The sequence below is a fragment of the Haemaphysalis longicornis genome, unplaced genomic scaffold (assembly GCF_048455015.1).
Source record: "Haemaphysalis longicornis isolate Haplotype H1 unplaced genomic scaffold, Haemaphysalis longicornis Haplotype H1 scaffold_2, whole genome shotgun sequence".
Classification (NCBI taxonomy): domain Eukaryota; kingdom Metazoa; phylum Arthropoda; class Arachnida; order Ixodida; family Ixodidae; genus Haemaphysalis; species Haemaphysalis longicornis.
The window spans coordinates 124,719,132-124,746,865 of record NW_027526295.1 but is presented as its reverse complement, the minus strand read 5'-3'; the positions used below and the strand labels follow the sequence as shown (position 1 = coordinate 124,746,865).

Sequence of the window (27,734 nt, the reverse complement as noted above, 5' to 3'; positions counted from 1 at the left end):
ATTCACGGATAGATGTTGTCATTCATTGCCAGCATGACAACCATTATCATCATCACCCCCTTCATCATTCTTAGATCATCTCTCCATCAAATTCTGGCTCTTCCCCTACTCCGTTTACCATCTGTAAGAGTGAACTAAAATACAGGGAGTGTCCTGATCGGGTGGAGGCTGCGTTGCTTTCTGCACGGACTTGCTGGTTGGGGTGCTGAACTTTTTCGTAGCATTGTAGCCGGTGAGCTGCCACCGCAGGCTGGAGAAAACACGGAAAAGCTTGTGTGCAGATCTGGCACCTTTGGTGCCCTCAGTGCGAAAGTTTGTTCGCGAGTCCTTTTTACCAAGTAAAAAGCTTCCCTTTTCAAGGCCCAACACGAGAAAAGGAATAAGCCTAAAAGAAATACCGATTCTCATTGCACTGCACTTAGCGGTCACAGCGGCTAACAGGGTGCTCCAACGGCTTTTTGTTAGCCGCTTCACGAAACCAAGAACTCCGGAAAATGTAGCAGCACAATTTTTAGAGGCAGGACAAGACCTGCGCTGAATCGTCGGCAGTATGCTCCAATTAGAAGAGCAGTCTTCGTTCAGAGGAACTGCATGCACATAATCAATGGTGGCGATCACGGTGCATGTTCCTCGAGGCAAGCCATCGCTGGTACCTAATGCAATTTGTACCCTCTTTCCCAGTTGTCCAGCAACCTACATCTTCATCCCTACAGCGAAATACAGGCCATAATAGAAAAGATCAGCTGAACAAGCACAGCAGAAGACATAAAGCCATGCGAGCATTTTCCAAATCTTTCAAACAGTGGCGCTTTAAATGAGAGTGCGCTGCACGAAGCTACAGAAGACTGAGTGTTCACAACTTGCAGAATCCACAAGCTGCCATTTCCTGCGAGGTACTGCTGCAAGCTCCCGCCGAGCGGTTACTTAGAGTAATTGCGGTGGTGCACCCTGAAATATGTCAGAAAAGGACAAAAGGTTCGAATCCCGTATGTGCCACGGCTTAATTGAAATTTAAACTGCTCCGTCTCATTCACTGCATACAAATATTAATGTGTAGCAATCTTTGCAGAGTACCCCCCCAGCCAGGAGCGTGTAACGCCCTGCATTTCCGCAAAAATGCCGATTTCACGAAAGCTCCAAATGTAATCGTTAGAATAACAAAAATGGAGATAATTGGTCGAACGAAATTTCGAAAAAATAAAAAATAAAAATATAAAAAATTACGGAAAATGTCAAAACGTATACCGCATGGCATTTCCACAATAATGTAGATTTCGCGAAAGTTTTACCTGTAATCGTAATAATTGCGTGAATGGAGATAATTGAATGAACGAAATTTTGAAGAACTAAAAAAATAAGAAAAATATAAAATAATTACGGAAAATGGTGAATCGTGCAATGCCCTGCATTCCCACAATATTGCAGATTTCGGAAAAGTTCCAAATGCAATCGTTAGAATAACGTAAATGACAACATTTTGTCAAGCGAAATTTTGGAAAACTAAACAATAACAAAAATATTAAAAAATTACGGAAAATGTAAAAACATACAACGCATGGCATTTCCACAATATTGAAGATTTCGAGAAAGTTTCCCCTGTAATTGTAATAATAGCGTAATTGGAGATAACTGGTCGAACAGTATTTAGAAAACACCAAAATTTCACAGGAAAAAACTCACACTCAAGACCGCCGGCATAAGAATGCTACGCATTAGTAGGTAATTCTCTGAATTTCTGCAGGATTTTTTTTATTTTGAATTGAAACTCAAAAAAGCTATCCTGCGTCATTAGCAGTGGCCAACTGCACATATAGCACTGTGTGTAATCATTCACAGGAAATAATATAATCATTTTTAATAGCAATTTTTGACAGCAAATAACCACGGGCAGACAATTAGCCTTTCGTCTAGAAAGCAAAAGTGATTTTTAAGAAACTGGTGATAATAGTGTGAGGACTAGAAAGCATAATTGGCAGATACAGTTTCAGCATTGGAGACCACAAGTTAGAGACCATATTTCAGGTTAGAGACCACACTTTTTCAACTGCTTCTTAAGTATGCTACTCGTTGCATGTCTCGAGACTTTTGCAGCATTGCAGAAACACCCACAGAATGCAAAATGAACCCCATAAAGCAGCGTTTCTTGAACCGCATTGCACATTAATTAAAGTACTATCTGTGTTGTTTTTTTTTTACATGAGCTTTGCCATTACCCTCCAGCTTCCCTTTTCGTTGCAAACTGCTCCAGCAAGAAATCTTGGCTAGGGGAGTTCAGTGTTTTTAACGGCCCAGAAATACCAACTGCACACACGCACGCACAAAAAACGCTGTTTTCTCAACTTTCGCTTCTCCCGCAAGTGCCTTCCCTCGTCTTCCCATTGTTTCCAGAGAAGAAATCACGGAGTTTTCTCCTTTTGCACAGCTGCCTTACGACATTTAGCAATGGTGCACAACACTTTTAAATCTCCCATAGGCCATTTAACCGTCCTCAAATTATTAAACCTTGAGGATAGCACTCCATGGCCAATAAGACGCATGCAGTATGCCAATAAACCCCTTTGGCCACAGACAACAGACGCCACCCCCCCAACCCGACACGATCGACCATCACGCAACGCTCACCCGTCCTCGCGCATGACGCTGGCGTCGCCGCAGTCGCAGGCGCCCCCGGCCTGGCTGCGGAACATGTTGAAGTCGTGGCCCTGGTGGTTGCCCTGCTGGAAGCAGTCGGCACACAGCGACATGCACGGCGAGATGCCGCACGTGCGGCAACGGTAGGCCACGAAGTTGGCTGTCCACACCAGGCCACACGTGGTGGCGTTGTCGTACCGCCGCACTGCACAACAACAGGAGGGTGCAGGAAGGGTTGGCGAACGCCCTTGGGCTCACACAGAGGGTCAGGATCTATCCTTTGTGAGGAATGGGGGCATTTCCATGCTTGAGGCGTTCCGACACTTGCGAAAGAATGCCACGCGTCTACGTCCATTTGCTGCATGGAACTATTGTATTTCAAAACAGGTTTATCCTTTGCATGTACAAATGTATGTATATATGTGCATATATATGTGTACATTGTGTTTATTTTTTTTTGTTTAAATAAATAAACTTCAAACTAAGTACAAACTAAATAAAACTAAAAATTTATACTAGCAACGCAAACGAGATTAATGAGAAGCTTTCCTAGCCGCACAGCTCCTAAAAATTATTCTACTTTTTGGCCTTTTTGCTGGTACATCGAGCAAGATCCAATGGTGCAGCAAATTCTTACGCAAGTGCAAAATGCAAATAAATGTACATTGTAGAAGCCAGGCATACATATCACGTTGCACACTATAACAGCCTCTACAACCAGTGAAGCAAGCCTCTAAGACACGCTGACTGAATTACGCCCTGAACCAGTGTACATTCAACTTGCACAGCCCATAAAATAGACACAAAAATTTATTATAAACATCACTTTTTGAAGAGCCGCGAGCATAAGAAGAGTGATGATAATACGTGAAGCACACAGCCTTTAGATAGAATGTGTTTTCAGTGTAGTTTCAAGGGGCACTGACACAAAAATTTTGCATCTTTTTTTTTTGTTGCGATAAGTAGCTAGTCACCCACTTATAACCTGTAGAAACCTCATTTGCTTCAGCGTGCCACGGTTGTTTAATTAGAGGCATTTTCAATGCGGCCAGTCGCAGTTTCGGTTTCAGCGAGTGCCGCGAAACGATGGATTTTGTGGATTTTGTGTGAACAAAGCTGACCTTGTGACCGTCGGAGGGATATCACAGAGCAGAGCCGCCGTAGCACTGTCGAATCCGCATTGCCGGCAGTTTCTGCTAATGCCCCCACGTACTGATCTCGTGAGCCGCTTAACTAAAAAGCGACCGTGGACGTGACGCAGGCGCTGCGAGTGCAAATGCTACCGCAGCTAAAGAATGACGCGCGACGCTCGAGACAGTGGGTGGCAAGACGCGCTGGGAGCAGCCGGCCGGTCTGCCTACAGGTCCGCCTACAGATGTGTTCAGCTTAGCACTGCGGCGGATATTCGATTGCCGCTCTCGTAAGCGGTGCAGATGACAATTTTAAGTGCAATGCACTTCTTAAGCGACCCTGAACCTGCGTCCACCGGCGATGTCCGCGCACGTGGAGATGGGCGCGCGCAGCCTGGCCGCTGACATGGCACATACCCACGTGGGGGATTGGCCAAGAATCGGGCGTGAGAAGGGCTAATGCACCCGCTTAAAGGAGTACTGACACGAAATTTCAAAGCTGAGATCCGCTCTAGCAATCAAGTACAACGACAACACAAATAGGTGTCTGTGAATAAATGCATCTTTCTTTCTTTGTAGTTGTGTGTGTGTGTGTGATCTCTCTTTCGCGAACATTACCGAACCGCGCAAATTCAACTCGTGCATTCGCACTTTCACATTCTTCCCCTCGGGGAAATGCGGGGAATTTTTTAATCCAACCCGCCATCGCATCACTAACTCCTTTCTCATATAAGCTGCCATGGTTGGGAGTTGGCAGCGGTAACAAGCTATCACTCTAGCTACCTGGGCCGGCCTGGGCCAACGCGGCCGTGGCCGCCGCCTGCACAGCGACCGTGCGGCTCGCTCAGTGGGCTTTTCGTGTCTCCAGCGCGTTTTCGCATCCAATGTAAATAAAAATTAATAGAAACAGAGTGCCTGGAATCGCTGTAGAACTTTGGTCGCGGCCAGCTGCGCGATGAGCCGACGAAATCACGGCGCCTTCGCCGCCAATCATCGGGTCGTTCGTTCTCGAGAGCAGAAGCTCTGCCCTCCGGCCCTCCGATTGGAGCGGCGAGCCGGCGAAAAACGCTGGCAGTGCGGAAGCGGCAAACACAAACTCGTGACGTGTGTGGATGTTGTTTATTTACACAATATCCACGGGATGTCGATTGCGCGTGGTCCTCTGCTGGCTGCTCGTTTGCGTTTTGCACACTTTAAAATTGATTTTAAATATGTTCTAGGCTGTATTCGCCACTGGTATTTTGCAGATGATATATATGTGTTCACACCAATCTATCTCCGAAGTTATCTCGCCTTCAAAATTTTGCGTCAGTACCCCTTTAAGTTTATGGACGCCTCGACTTGGAGCGTAGCCACGATTGCATCAAAGTGCATGAGGAACGCCAGTTGGGCCTCTTCTGGTGCCTCTCCATTGGCAGTTCGCACGTATCTCACGGCTGCCGCCATTTACGAGTTCCTGAGGCACAGTAAGAATCTCGTAAAACAGTGCAAACACACACGAACAGAGGAAAGGCAAGCCACGCAAGAGCTGGCGAGTCTTTCCTTTCTTCAGTCGTGTGTGTTTGCACTGTTCTAAGAGATGAATTTCCACCAACTCGCCCAATTTACTATGTTGCCTAGTAAGCCACAACGATGCTGTCTTATCTTATGAACTTCTAACGACATACCCTCCGGAAAAAGAAAAAAAAGAAAAGCTGTTCCATTCAACGTAAAAGCAGTCGGAAGTGCAGAGTAGTGAATTGCCATAATAGGCTGTAGCGCCGTAATCTGCTCACTGCTACCACCCAATGCAATTCAAATTTCCCTCCTCCGCAGTGCTCACACACCCCCTGCCTGAAACAGCACCAGCAGGAGTTCTGTTCCTTCTGCGCTTGCTTTTCCTCCAGCGTTGCACTGCCACTTTTTTTCACTTACTATCGTGAAAACCAACCCAAATGAAATGAACACAGGTGCTGGTGGTTAATTACGTATATTTTGCCTCAAATGTACCTGCAGTTTCCTTTGCGCTAAACAACGGGGAGATGTATGACAAGCGGCAGCGGTTCACGAGTTTCGAATGCTTATGAATATATAAACCGCTTGGCTTTCGAAGCTTCTGTGCGTTTCCCTACGACGAAACGCCGGGCTCAACTTGGGTCCGTTATCTCGCGGCACCGCCTGATTCCGGCAGTCGTTTGACATCGACCGTTACAACGAGCTATGACGACAAGGCGAGCCCCTGAAGTGTTCTGCACTCAATATTCGTCTGTCAATACACTTCAGGTCCCTCCATCAGAACTTCATCCTGTTTGATACGCATTTTGGCAACAAAGGCACAGCGCCCAGTGCCATAAAGCATTGAACTGCTGCATTGAAAAGTTGTGCCACTCCACAGCTATCTTGCAAATCTCACTTCTGTCAAACTGTTTGCCCATTGCTTACACATATCAAGATGCACCACCATCCCCATCACGACAGTTTCCTGCCAAACTGCTGGGGGCGCTGCGAGCGGCCAAGGCGATCGGATGTGCGTTGCATTGGCTCCCGGTCTAATGTCAAGTTTCGTGCAGAAATTTTGATTTTGAGACCAAACAGAGTGTCAAAGGTTGTTCGGCAAGTGTTTCGGCACCACTGGACACCAATTTTTGGAAGATCGGCCCACCCGACAATGCCGGATCCTAGGCCTTATTCTCAGGAACGACGGGAAGGCAGACGCAGCCGTGAACAAGATCAGCTTAACGTCCGCTCAAGTCTTGGAAATGCTGCGGCGCGTGGCAAAGAAGAACAGAGGAATTAAACAAAACGACGCACTACGCCTTGTACAGGCCTTCGTGATCATAAGGATCACATACTCGGCACCATACTTGAACCTATCAAGAGCACAGAAGGAAAAGCTTAACAATATTGTGAGAAAGGCAACCAAACAAGCCCTCGGACTGCCCGTATACACATCAACAAAACGACTGTATGAGATGGGAGTCCATAATACCGTGGACAAACTCGTGGAGGCACACCTTTCGAACCGAAGAGTGCACCTAAGTAAGACTAAACACGGCAGAGAAGTCCTAAGAAAGATTGGATGGAAACCAGAGCCAAAGCAGGCAATGGATCGGGTTCTGGAACAATGGCGGGCCAAGATCACTACAAAACCCCTCTCCCGTAACATGGCACCTGGAGAAGACAATGCCAGAAGAGAGGAGCATGCCCAAGCCCTGGAAACACATCTGGGCAACGTCATATATGCTGACACGGCTCTGACCAAAGGCTGCAGCAGGGCCTCCATACTCGTAACGACACGGGACAGACTCATTGCCACGGCATCTGTGAAAACCACGAACACCACCACTGCCGAGGAAGTGGCAACCGCCTTGGCACTATCCCAACCCGGAGTCTCGCACGTAGTCACGGACAGCAAAAGGGCCTACACAGGCTACCGCAGGGGGGTGATTTCCTCCGAGGCAGCAAGAATTCTAACAAAGCACAGAACAACACCGGACACAGACAGAGAGAGTTAGTCTAGGCACCCGCACATTCCACGCTTGTCGGCAACGACATGCTGACTATTACGCCCAAGAGATGTCCTGCCGGGTACAGGAAGGAGCGGGGGAAGACTTACCAACACCCGTCACCATTTACAAAGACATCGTCACGATGTATAGAAAAACAAAGACAGAAACTGCCAGAGCCACATCACACCCTTAACCGCAGGGATCAGTCTATATTCATTAGAATACAAGCGGGATCCTTAGCACACCCGATGCTACTGCATAAATTTTATCCCCAACAATACTCGGACACATGCCCTTTTTGTACCACAATGGCAGGAACCTTAAGACATATAATATCGGAATGCACAGCACTAAAGACACCAACACCACAACTACCCATACCCCCCTCAACCCCAAAAAGCAAAGATAAATCCTTTGGTCCAGCCCCTTCAGTAATGTCCACACGGACCTAGCGGCCCGTGGGCAGGAGGTGCTGGCCAAGGTTGGGGCCTACGAATAAGGCCACACTCCAGCGACGGCCCCACAAGGCCACTCTTCTTCTCTCAATAAAAGTTACTACTACTACTGCTGCCAAACTCCTCCTTTCAGTCAGTGATAAACAACATGGACTGTGCGACTTTTTGCTAGTACACAGATTTGAAAAAAAAAAAAAAAAAAAAAAAACAGTTCAGCATCTACATGTTTCTCAAACTTTGGTCAACAACTTCCCTTAAAACAAATACCAACCAAACAAAAATCAGCTAGACCACTGCCACATGTCGAGACCAGCGCGAGCACTGTAAGAACAACTGAAATGTATCACAGTGGGTTGGTGTACAATTGGCCTCTTCCTTCCAGGCCAACCACTGCTTCCAGCTGACTCAAAAAAAAAAAGTAGTCAAACAACTCCAACAATGCCACCTTCTTTCTCCAAAAGAACAGCCCAGCTCGTCCCTTTGCCCTATTGTTGTCGGTCTGCTGCTTTGCTCGCACAGCTGCTCTCCCATACCTACGAGCGCCAATTCACAAAATTCCTCAGCTTTTCTCTACTTTTTCTGCCAAGTTCCCCCATCTTATCATATGTCTATTGAGACGAAACATCTAGTACCGAAAAAGAAAAGAGGCTTGAGCTAGCACCGAGCTAGATTGCAAACTAGTGCGATGCCATTTCAGCCGTTCACAAGGAGGACCATGAAGGACGTGTAGCTCCTCTTCCTCTTTCTTTTCCTGTCTTGACAAATAAAAGGTCAATAAACTAACGCTTTGGTCTTTGGTTAAATACTTTTACGGTAAATTTTGTCAGTGGGACTGCACAATAAAACCACAAACAAGAGCTTTGCTAGTTCGCTCCGGTGTCCCTTCAATAAAGCAAACCCTTGCCAACATTCCAAACAACAGCCACAGTCTCAAAAGGTCAGGGCCACCTAACAACAGCTGCTAGCTGGATCATGAAGTCATTTTTTAGGGGGGCACTGACAGAACCTGAACAGGAAAGTCTGTTCGCAGGATACACAATTCTACCAGCAATGGCTTGATCTACTCCTTGGAACTTTAAATGCAGGAGTGTTCAACTATTTTGGCAACATAGCACTGATTTATAATGAAGGTTCGTGCCTGGTAAGGAACTGAAAGAAAAACAGTAGCTGTAAATAGCTCCCTGCCGGTATCACTGAAACAACCTCCGGCGAGAAACGCTCACTAGACCGACCTCAATGCAGGCATAGACGTGGCATGAAATAAAGCAAGACTAGGCACCCCTCACAAGCTGTTGAATGTCGACCGCTTTGTGGAGTTTTGGTGCACCAGCACTTTCCATTCACATCTCCTCCAAATGTTTATGTAGGCACGTAACTGTTGAGATAAATACTCGGAAGACAATGAAGAAATGTCAACTATGACTTTTTAACTGATCAGGAAAAGTTGTCAGTGTGAGCACAGCGCAAGATACAATGACTAATACCTGGAATTTGCAGCATGATGTTGTTTGGGGGCTTTGCCTTAAATGTTTCACAGCCCAATCAGGTAATTATTCATTTGCAGACATGCCTAGATTTACTGGTACACGCACGTGCAGATATAAATAGCAGAATTTTCTTGGCAAACAGACAAATCAACAAAGCGAAGCCTGCTTCACGAGTATGACCAAGCTGCACCACACTCAAGTACTAGGGTTGGAAATTACCTGCTTAGTGCTCAGCACAGCCCAACTCGGTTCAACGCATATCGATATTGATTAACAAGTCCAAGTCACACATGCAAAAGCAAAAAAGGCACAAAAGCAGCGTAATCTACTCAGCATAACTGATAGGCAGAATCTAAATCAATTTTGTGAAATTTCAGCCAGCCTACTAAACTTTTATATTTCAAGCAGCCGCGGTGACGGTCAGAAGTGCTGGGTGTGTTTGCTGCAGCACCCTTTATTAAACTCGACCTAGATTGCTGGAAATTACTACAGTGGGATCAGTGTTTCGTGAAAAGTAATGTCACTTGGCATACAACCAAAGCCCCCAGAATGTGGGGTAGGGCGCATTGAAGATTAACCTTGGATCTACCTTTTCGACTCCTCCTAAAGTACGATTTCCCCACCAGTGCCTCCCTTGCCAACCAACTCTAAACACTTTCAAACTGGGACTAAGCACTCAAACTACCCCTGAGCTCTGATGCGTGCAGCTCCATATTCCATTTGGACCGAAACTACAAGAACCACTGCAGCTGTGCCATGCTGACGCCTAATTCGCCCTCCTTCCAGAGCAGCCAAAGCATATCTGCGACTACCAATAGGCGCTCCTCATGCACGTATTACCGGTGCACTGTCAACATCTAAAGGTTCATTGGGTATTACACATTCTGGAGGCTCCGCACAACTTGTTTTTAGATTTAAATGCGATGGCGTGAAAGGAATTCCTCACTCCAAAAAAAAAAAAAGAGTATGGATTATGCATCGAATTGTGCTTATTCTTACGCACTTAAGATGCAGGAAGGAAATCTTCCCTGGCCCATGGTTTCCCAGTGAAACATGTGGCAAGCGGCACTGGACAAGATAAATGGTAATGTCACCAAAAAATGCATGACCTATACAATTTATAATATGAAATCGAATGACCGATGCAGGAGGAAACAATAGAGTTTAGGAAATTAAAACTCAGAAGGACTCCAGTGAGGGGAAAAAAATGGAAGAAAGTTACTGAGACTTGCGCATGAAATAACTCTGCATATGTTTTAAAGAAATAATGGAATTTCTTGAAAATAATTTGCTCTTCACAACATTTTCTCCTCATAGTAAAGCCACCTCTTCTTTTTTACTTTCCACTTTCAGATTTATGGGTACAATATGCAGCGAAATAACTTTGTTCCAGATCAGCTGAATCAAATTGGGAACTGTTTTATTTCTATTACCGCTTGTTGGAAACAGCAGCAAAGTCCCCGAAATACAAGTGAATAACGCATTAGTTCTCAAGCATGAAAAAGACAAGCAACCTTGCTGACAAGGCGGACAACTCGTTTTTGCGAAGCTGTCAGTCTCCCTATATTTTCCTGCGCCCAGACTGGAGTGTCACAATTAAGCGTAGGCCAAAACAAACAATCACGGAGTAAAAAGTAACCAGAGTTCGAAGAGTGTAACACTGGGAATGCATAAGGACGGTGGGATAGAATAATTTATTGACGTTATCAACGCTCTTATTCCATCTGCGACCCGCCTCCAGCAAAATATGTACAGTTGAACCCCGTTATAAGACACACGGATGTAAAAGACAATCGGGTATAAGAGACACTATTCACTCACAAGGTCGGCTGCCCTATCTTTCCCATTCATTTTACTTCTTTTATAACAGACATTGGCTATATAAGACGGTTGTAAGAGACAAGTTATACTTGAATTTTGATGATCAATCTCGCTTGTAACAGACATTTTAACTCTAGATGCAGTGAGACCAGTCACTAACCGCAGTTGCATCCGTTGTGGGAACAAAGGGGGACGACGGACATCGCTATTGCAACTTCAGCAAACACGCAGTGGTTCAGTCAGCTATGAAACGATGACGAGAAGCTGGCAATGGAAACCCAATGCACAGAAGTAATTAAAGCTTAGTGCCAAGCGTACGAGTGAGACTGCGCATGCGGGTGGGCGCCTGCACGAGCCGAGAGTACCAGGAGAGCGCACTGGCCTCTCCCGATCGTGTAGCTCCCAATCAAGAAGCATCGCAAATGTTCAGTCCGGAAGCCTGATGAATAGCCGGAGTGCTACACAGTGGAAGAAACTGTGCACTCTGTCTATTCATCAGGTCGTCAGACTCAACATGTGCGATGCCTCTTCTGCACACAGCGGAAGAAGAAAAAGCTTGAAGGGGCCGTTGTAAAAAACCAGTGTAAATACAGCGGTGAAGCAAAGAATGATTCAGAACCACTTCATAAATTTTGGTGGCAAAACGAATTATAAAAGACTGTTTGCAAAATGCTTTAGTGTTCTTTCATGCTTATTTTTGCCATAGGGTGCCCACACTGAACTGGAGGTAAAAACATGGCACCCTGCTTATAAAAGACACCTCATATAAGAGACAGAAGCCGCTCCCTGGTGTGTGTCTCTTGTATAAAGTTCAACTGTACTAGATGTTCTGAAAGACCCAACCATTTTTACTGGGGTCTGATTTAGGAGCAACTCTACAGACTATGTGGGTGAAAAAGAACAGCTTTTGTTTTGTTAGCATTAACTTTTAGGAAATATCAATGCCCACACACGGAAGCATGTAAGAGTCACATTTACGTGACCTGCCAAATCAATATGTGAACCGTCAGAAAAGAACAACCTTGTGTAGTCTGCATATTGCAATGCAGCAAAGAACAGTGCAGGGTTCTTTTAGTAAATAAGGTTTGTTGGAACAAACTTGTGCTCCGCAATAAACCAAAAGAAAACGCAAGTGCCAAAAGAACAGTTAACAAAGGGACACGTGCAGCCAAGCATCAGCGAAAGGAATGCTGCATCATTTACACTCCATGCATTTATCTCGGATCCCTCCCGGTTCCAGAACCATACAAATAGATCGAGAACATAGTAGATCAAACAAGAAGTCTAGGTTAGTGAATACAAGGTGACATACTTCCCCTATCAAACAAGATTGCTCAGCGCGGCCTATGACAGAAGGAGCAAACGTGCACTCTGCCAGAACTATTGGATAAGATAGCCTGGCAAAGCCACACGCTGCTAACAAAACATAAAAAAACATATCCAAAGGCATAGTTCATGGCAATATGCGAGACATTCAGCAATTTTATCAATATAAACAAATCTCATTTAATAACTAAACGGTGCAAAGAAACGGACCTAAAATGCTACCCTGTGGCACTCCACAGTTCACCAACTTTGTTGCCGTCTTCAGTTCACCAATTTCGACAAACTGTGATTGATGCCGTAGGAGATAAGCTATTAAAAAATTAGCGTTCCTATGAAATGTCTATCAGTCCAACTTTCGAAGAATTTCACAACTAACATAACCAAAAGCTTCTGTCAAATTGAGGAAAACGTCTAGAAACATTGTTATTACTCGATATTATCTAATGCGCACACTTTTCCGTCAAGTAGCACCAAAACTCAATCGAACTAAACCCAAAACCGCTGCAACTGGTTGCCGGCGGGTATCCTTTTAGACTTAAAATCCCCATCCTGTTGCATGCAATTTGTGAATACAAAAGAAGACAGCAGAAAACTTCAAGACAGAAACGCAAGAAGGATCATGAGGTCTTACACGCAGGAAAAGCAGCTTATTAACCCTGATGATTCCTAGCAATCATCTTTAGGCCCACATTAGCACAAGACTTCAATTTAACGTGAATGACAAGTGCTTTGAAGAAAGGACAAAGCTTAGGTATCAGTTTTCGAAAGGTGACTGGTTATTTCTCCCAAGAATAATCAATTACACCTGCCAATTACTATAAAGCATTTGCAAATGCAACCATTAGTTCTCAGTAACTCCTGCTTTACTAAAATAATGAAACTGATGTCTATACAAGCAGAAAGTTCAGAGGACTGTGATTTGGGCCGCGCTGTCCTGTCTACTTCTCGTTCCTTTCTTGTGCTGTGTTTTTTCCGCGCTGATTTTCAATCATGAAGGAGAAAGTGTTTTTCCTTAGACAAGCATCTTCCGGTCATAGCACTCCTAACGGCCCGGCCAGAAGAGAAACACTAGAAAGGCCAAAATAATATGCACACTAGTCCAGATTTTTCACACTGTTATATTATATGGGCCCTCCCCAGGTCTCAAAACAAGGTGGTCAACTGCATCCATCCCCCCCCCCCTCCTCCCCCCCCCCCCCAAAAAAAAATAGACGAGCAAAACAAGTGGGTGTGGCCGTTTCTGCATTTTTTTATTTTGACCAATGTTCAAAGTGGCAGAAGTCTGAGAGGCTACAGAGACATGGGTCATCTGACATAGCCCAGCCCGAGTTTTCTGGTGCAGAAATTGACCAGAAGCGAGTTAGCAAAACTTCATGGTCCAGGAATAAGAAATCCAGGACCCCCGAAAAACTGCTCACAAGAGCTCTTACACTGGCACCCTGTGTGCTGCCCAACTGCTGGCAGACGTGCACTATGAAATGCGTGCTTCGGAATAGGAGTTCTCTCCCAACGCTTCAGATGTAACGAGTGCGGCCCGAGGAAGAAAAAAGGTGTCATAATAGCAGTTAAAACCGTTTCAGTAAGGGGAAAAAACGCACTGACGAGCTCCGTCCCGATAGAGCTCAGTCCGTATGGTACAATGGGCTAACGCCGAGAGCTAGACCTCGTACTGGCCTCGAGCGTTAAAGATTAAAGCGAGGCATGAGGCTTAGAACCTCGCCGCAGTAAGGGTCGGCAGTCACGCATGACTAGCGAAGCGACCGACGGCCGCTGATTCGCAAGAAAGGACCGACCCACGCTCTCGCTAGCCACCGGAGGCTGAGAGATCAGCTACGCAAAAGTTGGCAATCGCCGCACTGGTTTCGCAACCCGTCTGCCAAGTAGTGCAGACCGTGCCAACGCAGACACAACACCGACGACGGGCACGCGTGAATGGAAGTCTGCTTTATTGTTTGAACAGCAAGCAAAACACTTTACAGTCGTTTCAGCTTACAAACAGCTGCGCTCCAAATGTCAACAGAACGCAAAACAAAATTCGCCGAGCACCTACGACGACGAAACCCCGCTACCGAGCTGAACCCTACATCCGCAGGACATGCGCCTTTCATTTCGGCGTCTGGCACTGAAATTGAGGCCCAGGTTAATTCATCGAAACTCCGAACAAGCCGTCCGTGGCGAATAGACGAGTGCCTTGGGTGACGCAGTTACGAGTGCTCTGCGTATTTACTGCTCGCGACCGAAACCGCGTAAGCAAACCCTGCAAAGCCCCTTTCCCACAAAACCGGGCAATGTTCGCCGTTTCCTGCGATAGCATAACCAAACCAACTTCAAAAGCGAACGCGATGGGTAGGATATCGTGCTAAAATCGCCAAGTTTATTGGGCGACGCGCGCGTCTCGCTCGTAGGAGCGCCTACGCGTCAAGGTGAGAGCCAGCAACGTCCCGTACGAGGCTACAAGTGCCCGACGGGAACCGAGGCCCGGTGGTGACGGCGACCACACTGCAACGACGCGAGTCGCTTTCTAGCGTTACTCGGAGCCCGGTGCTCGCAAGGAGACCCTCATCGCGATATGACACCTCCGACAGAGCTCGAGAGGGGGGAATGAGTGCGCTCACCTGTCTGGGAAAACTCGTCCGGGGTCTTGCCTCCTGCCATGAGCCATTTGCACCAGTCTATTGTGTCCCATATGCTTATAGGCTTTCGGGGATCGAGAATAAAGTCCAGCAGTTCGTTTAGCTGCTTCGGGTTGCTTGTTCTTGCACATTCCGATTGAAAATATGCAGCCGCTCCTCTTTTTCCCTTCTTAATTAGCACTTCGGCGGCCATTTTACACTTCCATCTGCCGTCTAGCGTTGCCAGCCGATTCTTGAGGAACCCCCAGAAACGGCGTGGAGTCGGGGTCAGTTTCGGTTGCGTTTCCATGAGCCGGAGGCGACGAGCCCGCTCGATTTGAGTTTCTCCCGGAATCGGCCAGGCGGCATTGTAGCTTCACCCCCTGCCTCAACTCCCGGAGCTTCTTTTTCACGGCGAGGCTGTTAATTGTGGCCAGAGCAGCGCATGTGTGCCCTTTCAAAAATTGGACAGTTGCTCCTGGAAAGGAGCCCGCGGCGCGGACACGTCCTGTTTCTCATTTTCGCAGTCGTTGTTAATTTCATTTCTTTTTATTTTCCGTCTAATTATTCATTTCATCGTTAGTCTAATTACTCTCCTATTTTTCAGATCTCGTCAATATTTCGCCGGGTGTAGCCCAACAACCCATTCCCCACGGCAGAAATAAACCTTTTCCCCTCCACACCATTCCCGGAAAGCATATTGCCGTATTAACCTGTTCCGTTCGAGCTCCTGAAAGGCCCCTCTCATTTGAGCCTCAGCAAAATGTGCTGTTGGGACAGCTGGTGCATAGCAACTCCCAAGATACGGCGCTAAAAGTGATCCCACGCAGTAAGGGAGACAGACAAATGAGCCTGTCTCGTTTCAACCCATTCTTATTCGAAGTTATTTCTAATTTCCAATATTCCGCATTACTGTTTTTGAAAGTGGCTGCCGAATAGTTCATGGAACAGTACATGAGCTAATGAGGAACCCTTTGATTTTTATTAATTTTTCGCGAATCGGTCATACATACATATATTTGTGACCGATAAAAGTTTGCGAATGCCTGACACCGATGTTGCTCTCTTGACAAAGAATTTGCAGCTGTGAACCGCTAGTGCACGATACACAAGACATCGAGAAGGGGCGTGCCTTGGCTTTGCCACGGTTGGTGTACGTAGGTGTGGCAATTGAATGGACAGACGTTTTTACGGTCATTGCGTAGAGCGTATAGTCTTCTATTCGTCTTCGAGAAACGGATAGCAGCAAGTGAGGGCATCTCGCTGGCATGCTATCATCAGCGATTGGCTTGAGCTTCCCTTGCCTCCAAAACACTTCCGAAGCCTCTGGCTACGGGTACCGGTAAACCACGGTAGAGCGGAAAGAAACTTTAGGCCTAACGTCAGGCCGTCGAATACCTACGTCCACAGCCACGCTCATGTGAACGCAGGAATATTACCTTGCGATCTTCCCAGAAAACTATGTGATGCACATGTCGTTTTCTTTCATCTGCAGCCTTATTGCGTTCGTTTTCCGGATCGTCGAGGTGACGTTGGATTCTCAACTACGTCTGATCAGGGTTGTTTACACACACCTGGTGTCCTTTGTTCTCAGCGTTCCAGTGGCATACGAACTGCCATATATTCCTTCCGCTTATTTTACTACATTATTCATCGTGATGATGATGATCGTCGGTGCTCAATGGTGCAAGAAAATGAACTGCTTATAAAAAAAGGCGTAAGGTGGAAATAAGACTGTGTAGTTAAAGTAAAGGTGAGTGCTCAATACAAATACTATACAAAAAAAAAATTAAGGTGGCTGGAGTATAGGGGCAGTTTGGGATTACGAAAGATACAAAATGAGCTTTATGATTGTCAGGCGATGAGGCGCGCCGTAGTGGAGGGCTCCGGATTAATTTTGACCACCTGGGGATCTTTAATGTGCGCCGAAATCTCGTACACACGGGCGTTTTTGCTTTTCGCCTCTATTAGGAAAGCAGCCGCCGCGGCCGGGAAATGAGCTTTAGGCATTTATACCGTGATAGGTACGTGAGAAAGTGCTTAAAGGGAATCATGGGGTCGTAAGATAAAAATAAAGCAGAACGTAGTGGGATACGTTGCCTGCAGAGTACTGGGGAGTGTTTGCGCCGTGTTTTGTCGAGTGTTTGGCATTGAATTAAAATGTGAAGCACGGATTTGCACTTAGATGAGAGTGGGTTGCGTGTGTGGGTGCATGTCACTTGTCAGTAACCTGAATAAGGCCAATTGTAAGAATCCGTTTTGCTGTATCTGCCCATATGCGCTTTTGACATGTTTTCTGTCAGTGTTTTCTCAGTCCCCTACGTGAGAACGGCTTTAAAGGAGCCATGAAGACAAAATACAAGTTGGGTTTATTAGAAAGACTGCTTAGTCCCGATAACAATGATACCAATATCATCGCAATCTTCGAACAAATAACGGAGATATTGAAGAAAACGTGTGAAGCAGTCGCGACCCCCTAGCCAATTTCCCGCAACTTTTCAATGACGTCACTGAACCTTGTTTGTGCGATTGGCGGCTGCCTAACTGACCTGTCGGGACGAGACATGACTGGACGTCTGTAATGGGGCCTCTAGTTCCATTTGACCGCATCACTTGAATGCTAACGTGCAGTTAACGCACTGAAAATTGTGTTTTATTATTGGCCCGTATGACGTCATTCTTGCTCATAACACGTCACTGTGGCGCGAAATTTGAAAGTTTTTAAATACGTCTCGCTTTTTTTTTCGTAGTGTCTAGAGTTACGTCAGACGGAACCCAAAACCGAAAACTAGAGTTACGTCCGACGGAACTTTAAGCCCGTTTCTAGAGTTACGTCCGACGGAACTTTAAGCTGGTTTCTAGAGTTACGTCTGACGGAACCCCAAATTGAAAACTAAAGTTACGTCCGACGGAACTTTAGGCCAATGTTTTGAGTTACGTCCGGCATAACGTAAAGCACAAAAAATTTACAGCTCTTGAAGACTCTTGAACCAATTTACATGGTTCAAGAGTAATTAATAGGGTTGGGTGTCAGTTAATATTTCAACTCGATTAATTGGCATCGAATAATTCGATTATGCATGGATTATTTTGTGTGGTTTTTTTAGAAAAAAATGACCAAAAATAATTATGTAGTAGTACATATCAGATCAATATGCTCATACACTTGTTCAGACACATTCCGGATGAGGTAAGTACGTCATAATCACGGCGCATGATGCGGACGCGACGCTTATCAGCTCGTTCGTCACTCACATTTTTTCTCACGCCGCGCTTTGTCTTCGGCACGAACAGAGGCAAGGGGCATCTGAACAGTCGAAAAGCATCTAATAGCCGGATTTCCGGATTACAATGTTTCTTTTACTTGTATTTCCTTATATATTATCTGCGGATGAATCGTGACCGCCGCACGCAAATGGCGGCAGTTCTCGGCCACACTCGGCAATCATGATGCCAACTCCCATTTGGGCGGGCGAGAAAGTTCAATGAAAACTACTCCCCTTGCCTCTGTTCGTGCCGAAGAAAAAGCGCGGCGTGCGCGTGACGTGTACAGCTCTGAGTGCCATGAGCGCGTGGGCGTGGCTTTGCGGCGCTCAGCTCCCGCATGGAGCCCGCTGTGCGCATCTGGAGAGCTGAGGTTCTGAGCTCTGTGGCTCTGCACGCAATTACAATTTCAAAAATCTAATTATCGATATCAGATGGACTCATGATCCTTTACAAGTTCCCTATTACAACCAAGCACCTAACTAGAATAAATAGAAAGTTAATTAATAACTTCTAGTTAAGTATGCCATGGCACTTGAAACCGTTTTATAGCTCCCGCCACGGTTCCTGTTCACTTGGCGCAATTAAAACAATTTTAGCTCCGAAAGCCTATTTTTAAAAATTACTTCGTCTTCCCGGAAACACCCAGTACATATATCCGCCGCTGAAAATCGTTCGTCTCCGTCCACGGGGACGACCTGCTGTATCCTAGCGATATACAGTTTCGATGTAAAAAACAAACGCACGAGGAATAAGATGAATACTTGACGTGTTGAACCCTCGATTTGCTACAATAAAGGAAAGAAAAAAATGCTGGTCATACACGACATGTTAAAGCGAAGCTTTTTATGGACACGCGAAAGGAACATCCGGCGCTGCCGTGTACGCAGAAAACTCCGCCGGCGCAACCGCATGCCATACGCTAAAAAAGCAATACAGGCTGGAGAGGAGTTAGAAGTAAGGGGAGAAAGATTGGCTGAGTTTGTAGATGACGTAGCTATACTATCGCTTCTACCGACCCTAAGTGGGAACGGCGCATCAGACGGAGCGGAAACGAGTCTTTCTGGAAGCAGAGCGCGAGCGCAGCGCGCTATCTACGTGAAGCGCAGCTCAAGCGACAACGGCGGGTAGGTTGTAATAAATAAAAAAAAATGAATTATTTAATTGAAAAATCCATCAACCCAGCTGGGATTCGAACCCACAGCACTGCATAGTACATCGTACGTCGTGTATCGTACAAGTGACAGATTACACCTATGGAGCGGGGAGGTTCCCGTTTGAACCCATTCCCATTTCACCCTTCCCGCTTGTTCCGTCCCGTTTCAACCCGGCGCAAAACGACCTTCCCGTTTCGCCCTTTCCCACTTGGCCCGTTCCCGTTTGAACCCGTTCCCATTTTAACCTTCCCGTTTGTTCCTTCCCATTTCAACCCGGGGCGAAAGAACCTTCCCGTTTCCCATTTTCCCGTTTAGCCCCTTCCAGGAATAACGTACCCAGTATATGAAACGTTATAAAAACATTTTCATATTGTTTTTCATTTATTTCCGTTTGTTCACAGCCGCTGCGATAGCATGCTCAGTACATCCAGAGTCCTCAATTGACTGCTTTTCAAACGTGGGTTTCACTTTTTGAATCTAGAGACGACGACATTTGGTTACAATTCGTCATACCAAATAACAAATCTTTTAAATTAACAAAGCCTAACAAACAAAGTAACAATTAACAAATTAATAAACAAATCTTTTAAATTAACAAACAAGTCTTTTAAACTAACAAACCAAAAAATGATAAAATAAAAAAAGCCCAGAAAAGCGCCGCGGAAGCACAAATAAAAAATCGCAAAAACACCCTCACTTTGAAAGAAATCGTATTTGGCGGACTAACACATGTAATCGTTATAATAGCGCAAGTGTACATCAATGTCGAAAATAAACAGATGAAAACTATAAAGATAAAAAGATGTATAAAAATAAAGTAACCCTATGTATCTGGATACATATGCCACATCTGGCCATAAAAAATCGCAGTCATGAGAAGCGGTGAAAACTATAAACTTAGCTTTGCGTTTTATTGATTCTGTTTATTCCCGTCACTCTGGCGTACTCAGTTTGCATAGTAGGGCAAACCTTCAAAAACTTAAGCAGCGCAGGGTCGTCTCTAGCCTAAATTTTCTTTACTAGAGAAACTTAAAATTGTCGCGGGAATACTACCTCTAAGGGCCTTTCAGACGTTCAGCGAGAAGACATCATTAGGCAGCCAACCAGCTGAACGGGAAGGTCGTTTCGGGAACTGGCGCACACGGGACGGGTCAAGCGGGACGGGCGTTTCGGGAATGGGTTCAAACGGGAAGGGGTCAAACGGGAATGGGTTCTTTCGGGCTACACCCATTGATTGTGGCTTGCTTAGGATTTCTGCTTCAGTCTTAAGGCGAGCTGCAACCAGTTTTGTGAAGCCCATGTCGCCACTTTGGATGCAAATAAGCCCGGACTGAGCACTTCTGCAGTGCAGCCTCAGAAGTGCTTCACCTCGTATACGTTCATATGCCTTTGTAGATATATGGGGCTGAGAACAACACAGCGACAAGTTGTTTCCTCGGACCATGTCGGCCTTACTTTCTTAAAATTCCTTACTTGTTCAAGCAAGAATAATGCGGAAGACACGTTAACTTTTCAGCGGCCTTTTGCCGTATGTACGAAAGGTCCGCACTGAAGGAATCCTCTCTCAGCTGTTGCAGCGGTTTAGTCGCACAATTTGACTCATGAGGTCGCTTTCCTTCCTCTTCCACTTAACTTTTTCTGTAGTCAACAAGGTTGACGCCGATCTGTTGTCAACATAAACACCTCCATCATGCTTGTCTTCAAGGATCACCGCTCCAGGCTGTCCCGAATATCCATCTGGTAGCGTGTCCACGGGGGCGTCGTCAGGCAGGGTTTCTGTTGTGGCAGCACACGGAAGCGGGATAGAGCGAGATGTAACAGCTGACGAAGCGTCAGCGCACCCTGCGTCCCCAAAACGAGCCCTTTTATTCGAGCGCTCTTGATGTTCCGGCGAGCTCCGGTCCGGTGCTCTGGCTGCAGAAAATTGCATGCAGATGACAACGAACGCGAAAAAACGATGAGAATCAGAGCTATTCGCCTTTCCCATTTCCCCTGTTCCCATTTGAACCCGTTCCCATTTGAACCTTCTCGTTTGTTCCCTGCCGCTTCAGCCCGGTACAAAACGCCCTTCCCGTTTCGTATTTTCCCATTTAGCCCCTTCCCGGAATAACGCACCCAGTTTCGACTCAGGTGACTCGAACCGAGGCGTGCGATTTTTAAAATTAAAGTTGCGTCCGACTGTATTTTAACCTCATGTTTTGAGTTACGTTCGACGTAACCGAAAGTCAGAAACTTGCGCCCGCCGTAACCTGAAAATTAAATTGAAGTTACGTCAAACGTATTTCACCGTAAAAAAACGTTACGGCTGGCGGAGCCAAAGTATGAAGACGCCCTATAAACCTGCAACCTTTTTGCAATGGTCCGTTTTACGATACGCGGCGCCAATTAAAAAACAACACGTAGGTTGCTGCGTTACGTCCGACCCGGTACAGCACACCTTCCGTCTGCTTCTGCGTTGATCGAGCGCGGTCTGGTACGTGTTACTCGCATGCGTACGCCGCGGCAGCGGTGATGGTGCCAGTCCGTACGGTTGCATAAACGAATGCACTTATATGCAACGCACACAAAAAAAGAAAGAGCGAGAATTAACAAAATAGAACCTTTCAGCGGTCGCAGTGCCACTCTGTAGCGCCCGCAGCTCTTCTCAAGAATGAAGTTGGGGTTTTAACAAATGCAACTATTAATTTATTAGGGGTAGTACAGGTATACTGTTTTATTTGCAGGAAAAAGATATCGCGAAATATTATTACCAAATCTTAACTAACTACAGAAAAAACTAATTTTATGAAAGCGAGAAAGGGCCAAGCCATGGTGGTACGATCAATTTTAATGTGTACGTCGCTAACGGTCACTTCATATGCAAATGTCTGTAGAAGAATGGCCATTGAAGTCTAAAGCTGAAATTTTTCCTCGGAGGAAACGGTTCGCACATATGTTTCATCCAGGCGTTAAGAACACGTACCCCAAGCCGTTTTCTCTTGCGTGTACTTTTAACGGGTAATACATAAGCGGGCACGCAGTGCGTGGAAAAGCAAAACCACACAGTTATCCGTCTGTAATAGCGTTTTAGCATATCATTACCGTGTTTGCGTCACCGCTTACCGTGTTACCGGAAGCCTCTGGCGACGGTGAAGCCTGTGCCGACAAGTTACCGTTCGCGGTAACTCTCGCGCTGCGCAGTCGACTCCCGCAAACACGGTAAACGGTAATGTAAACACGGTAACGCTATGCTAAAACTCTCTTTTATTTAGCACACCGTTTGCGGTTTGCGTATTTCGGCCGCCGCGGCGCAAGTAGCGACATCTGATGAATTAGTGTCAAAGCAAATCACGCATAATTTTTTTTGCTGATATCTATTTGCTTTTGTTTAAAGTAGCTGGAATATTTCACTTTTCGGGTGAAGCGTTCACAATAACTGTAGTTGCTTTGACAATATAGCCATCACCTGTAGAGCTTAAAAAGAAAACGTGTCGGAAGGACCCTTTAAACCTAGTAGAGTTAGAGTCAATAGGCGGTTTTAGCATATCGTTACCGTGTGTGCGTTACCGTTTACCGTGTTACCGGAAGCCGCGACGGTGAAGCCTGTGCCGGCAAGTTACCGTTCGCGGTAACTCTCGCGCTGCGCAGTCGACTCCCGCAAACACGGTAAACGGTAACGTAAACACGGTAACGCTATGCTAAAACTCTCTTTTATTTAGCACACCGTTTGCGGTTTGCGTATTTCGGCCGCCGCGGCGCAAGTAGCGACATCTGATGAATTAGTGTCAAAGCAAATCACGCATAATTTTTTTTGCTGATATCTATTTGCTTTTGTTTAAAGTAGCTAGAATATTTCACTTTTCGGGTGAAGCGTTCACAATAACTGTAGTTGCTTTGACAATATAGCCATCACCTGTAGAGCTTAAAAAGAAAACGTGTCGGAAGGACCCTTTAAACCTAGTAGAGTTAGAGTCAATAGGCAGTTTTAGCATATCGTTACCGTGTTTGCGTTACCGTTTACCGTGTTACCGGAAGCCGCGACGGTGAAGCCTGTGCCGGCAAGAGACCGTTCGCGGTAACTCTCGCGCTGCGCAGTCGACTCCCGCAAACACGGTAAACGCTAACGTAAACACGGTAACGCTATGCTAAAACTCTTTTATTTAGCACACCGTTTTCGGTTTGCGTATTTCGGCCGCCGCGGCGCAAGTAGCGACATCTGATGGATTAGTGTCAAAGCAAATCACGCATAATTTTTTTTGCTGATATCTATTTGCTTTTGTTTAAAGTAGCTAGAATATTTCACTTTTCGGGTGAAGCGTTCACAATAACTGTAGTTGCTTTGACAATATAGCCATCACCTGTAGAGCTTAAAAAGAAAACGTGTCGGAAGGACCCTTTGAACCTAGTAGAGTTAGAGTCAATAGGCAGTTTTAGCATATCGTTACCGTGTTTGCGTTACCGTTTACCGTGTTACCGGAAGCCTCTGGCGACGGTGAAGCCTGTGCCGGCAACTTACCGTTCGCGGTAACTCTCGCGCTGCGCAGTCGACTCCCGCAAACACGGTAAACGGTAACGTAAACACGGTAACGCTATGCTAAAACTCTCTTTTATTTAGCACACCGTTTGCGGTTTGCGTATTTCGGCCGCCGCGGCGCAAGTAGCGACATCTGATGAATTAGTGTCAAAGCAAATCACGCATAATTTTTTTTGCTGATATCTGTTTGCTTTTGTTTAAAGTAGCTGGAATATTTCACTTTTCGGGTGAAGCGTTCCCAATAACTGTAGTTGCTTTGACAATATAGCCATCACCTGTAGAGCTTAAAAAGAAAACGTGTCGGAAGGACCCTTTAAACCTAGTAGAGTTAGAGTCAATAGGCAGTTTTAGCATATCGTTACCGTTTACCGTGTTACCGGAAGCCGCGACGGTGAAGCCTGTGCCGGCAAGTTACCGTTCGCGGTAACTCTCGCGCTGCGCAGTCGACTCCCGCAAACACGGTAAACGGTAACGTAAACACGGTAACGCTATGCTAAAACTCTTTTATTTAGCACACCGTTTGCGGTTTGCGTATTTCGGCCGCCGCGGCGCAAGTAGCGACATCTGATGAATTAGTGTCAAAGCAAATCACGCATAATTTTTTTTGCTGATATCTATTTGCTTTTGTTTAAAGTAGCTAGAATATTTCACTTTTCGGGTGAAGCGTTCACAATAACTGTAGTTGCTTTGACAATATAGCCATCACCTGTAGAGCTTAAAAAGAAAACGTGTCGGAAGGACCCTTTAAACCTAGTAGAGTTAGAGTCAATAGGCAGTTTTAGCATATCGTTACCGTGTTTGCGTTACCGTTTACCGTGTTACCGGAAGCCGCGACGGTGAAGCCTGTGCCGGCAACTTACCGTTCGCGGTAACTCTCGCGCTGCGCAGTCGACTCCCGCAAACACGGTAAACGGTAACGTAAACACGGTAACGCTATGCTAAAACTCTCTTTTATTTAGCACACCGTTTGCGGTTTGCGTATTTCGGCCGCCGCGGCGCAAGTAGCGACATCTGATGGATTAGTGTCAAAGCAAATCACGCATAACTTTTTTTGCTGATATCTATTTGCTTTTGTTTAAAGTAGCTGGAATATTTCACTTTTCGGGTGAAGCGTTCACAATAACTGTAGTTGCTTTGACAATATAGCCATCACCTGTAGAGCTTAAAACGAAAACGTGTCGGAAGGACCCTTTAAACCTAGTAGAGTTAGAGTCAATAGGCAGTTTTAGCATATCGTTACCGTGTTTGCGTTACCGTTTACTGTGTTACCGGAAGCCGCTGGCGACGGTGAAGCCTGTGCCGGCAAGTTACCGTTCGCGGTAACTCTCGCGCTGCGCAGTCGACTCCCGCAAACACGGTAAACGGTAACGTAAACACGGTAACGCTATGCTAAAACTCTTTTATTTAGCACACCGTTTGCGGTTTGCGTATTTCGGCCGCCGCGGCGCAAGTAGCGACATCTGATGAATTAGTGTCAAAGCAAATCACGCATAATTTTTTTTGCTGATATCTATTTGCTTTTGTTTAAAGTAGCTGGAATATTTCACTTTTCGGGTGAAGCGTTCACAATAACTGTAGTTGCTTTGACAATATAGCCATCACCTGTAGAGCTTAAAAAGAAAACGTGTCGGAAGGACCCTTTAAACCTAGTAGAGTTAGAGTCAATAGGCAGTTTTGACTCTAACCGGTAAGTAATAGGCCGGTAAGTTACCGTTCGCGGTAACTCTCGCACTGCGCAGTGGACTCCCGCAAACACGGTAAACGGTAACGTAAACGCGGTAACGATATGTTAAAACTGCCTATTGACTCTAACTCTACTGGGTTTAAAGGGTCCTTCCGACACGTTTTCTTTACCGTTTACCGTGTTACCGGAAGCCGCTGGTGACGGTGAAGCCTGTGCCGGTAAGTTACTGTTCGCGGTAACTCTCGCGCTGTGCAGCAACACGGTAAACGGTAACGCAAACACGGTATCGATATGCTAAAACTGCCTATTGCAAAATAGAATTTGCCCACGCGCTCAATATTCAGGCAAGAAATAAGTAAAATATGTTGTAGTAACTACTCAGTAACCTAATTACACTACCTTGCCCAGCACAATTTTGGAGGCCTAAAAGCCCACTGAACACAAAACGTCTTATAGATGTCCACCATGGTCTTGCAAGGTCTTAGACATCTTGCACTATGCGAGTTAGCTATAAGACGTCTATTTTTTGTCTCAAAGATGTCTTAAGAGAGATATCTACAGGACAATTGTGCAAGATCTCCGACGTCTTGAGCTCCGTGAGATGTTGATAAGTCATCTTTACTAAGATGACTAGAAGACGTACGAACCTCAATGTGTACAAGACGTTCCCAAGCAGCAGAAATTGCCAAGCCCAAGCACGGCAAATCATCAGTGGCCAATGCAGGGCCGTACCCAGAGGGGGGGTTTGGGGGTTCGAACCCTTCCCGAAATCTTTTCCAGGCAGCACGTAAACAATACTTACTGTTGCTTTCAGCCAAATTACCCCCGTCCCAAAATTCATAACACCCCCTGAAAAAAATTTCTGGGTACGGCCCTGGCCAACGTGTCCGAGCTTGGCAATACTTCGGCCGCCATTATTGGCTGGCGCTTGGGAAAGTTGACAAGCCAACAAATGGCCAAGCTCTGCAAGGCCAATATTGAACAAATCTTGGCAAAGTATGTTGCCATGATAATGCCTATGGGTGCACCCCGTGAATTCTCATGCACATTTTTGGCTTTGTGGCCAGTCTTTATGACCAATGCCTATTTTATGGGATGCCTCGCTGCCCGATTTCTGCTTTATACATGCCCTTTAAAAGGAATTTATTTAACGTTACTCATTTATTTAATGCGCACTCGTTAAATAATTTCCTGTACAATGCATCTATAAAACAAAAATCGGACCGCGAGGCACAATAAACAAAATGCATCAATTTTGCGAAGCAATTACGGGACTTGCAAAACAATTCAGAAACAAATCACCAGGTCCCTCTGTGTAGTTGTTTTTATTATGTACATCAAATTTACAACGGGAAACCTGGCTTAACCGTGGCAAGAATAGGAACACAAACACGAAAGCAAATAGAAACAATAGTCGAGAAAAAAAAGCGCAGCTCATGAAGCGCGAACCGATTATGCTTCGGAAGACAACTACGCCGCAGTGCCAGCCGCAGGATGGCACGAAGGCGGCAGCTGTCTCTCAACAAGCCCACAGTAAGACAGCTACGCCGCAGTGCCAGCCGCAGGATGGCACGAAGGCGGCAGCTGTCTCTCAACAAGCCCACAGTAAGACAGCTACGCCGCAGTGCCAGCCGCAGGATGGCACGAAGGCGGCAGCTGTCTCTCAACAAGCCCACAGTAAGACAGCTACGCCGCAGTGCCAGCCGCAGGATGGCACGAAGGCGGCAGCTGTCTCTCAACAAGCCCACAGTAAGACAGCTACGCCGCAGTGCCAGCCGCAGGATGGCACGAAGGCGGCAGCTGTCTCTCAACAAGCCCACAGTAAGACAGCTACGCCGCAGTGCCAGCCGCAGGATGGCACGAAGGCGGCAGCTGTCTCTCAACAAGCCCACAGTAAGACAGCTACGCCGCAGTGCCAGCCGCAGGATGGCACGAAGGCGGCAGCTGTCTCTCAACAAGCCCACAGTAAGACAGCTACGCCGCAGTGCCAGCCGCAGGATGGCACGAAGGCGGCAGCTGTCTCTCAACAAGCCCACAGTAAGACAGCTACGCCGCAGTGCCAGCCGCAGGATGGCACGAAGGCGGCAGCTGTCTCTCAACAAGCCCACAGTAAGACAGCTACGCCGCAGTGCCAGCCGCAGGATGGCACGAAGGCGGCAGCTGTCT

General features: G+C 46.2%; 1 protein-coding gene across 4 annotated transcripts in view; it reads right to left on the bottom strand.

Annotated features, from left to right (window-relative positions):
• The window catches only part of Ubr3 (Ubr3 ubiquitin ligase), a 167,232-nt gene that overhangs the window by 117,957 nt on the left and 21,541 nt on the right, over positions 1 to 27,734 (bottom strand). For 2 of the 4 annotated variants that reach the window (XM_077698228.1, XM_077698227.1), the window contains exons 1-2: positions 14,954 to 15,295; positions 2,623 to 2,836 (exon numbers count right to left, since the gene is read on the bottom strand). In XM_077698228.1, coding sequence (XP_077554354.1) covers positions 2,623 to 2,836; positions 14,954 to 15,260 — 521 coding nt within the window. In that variant the 5' untranslated portion in view covers positions 15,261 to 15,295. Of the gene's footprint in view, positions 1 to 2,622; positions 2,837 to 14,953; positions 15,296 to 27,734 lie in introns of those variants that run through there. The other 2 variants (XM_077698226.1, XM_077698229.1) reach the window with 2 other exon arrangements.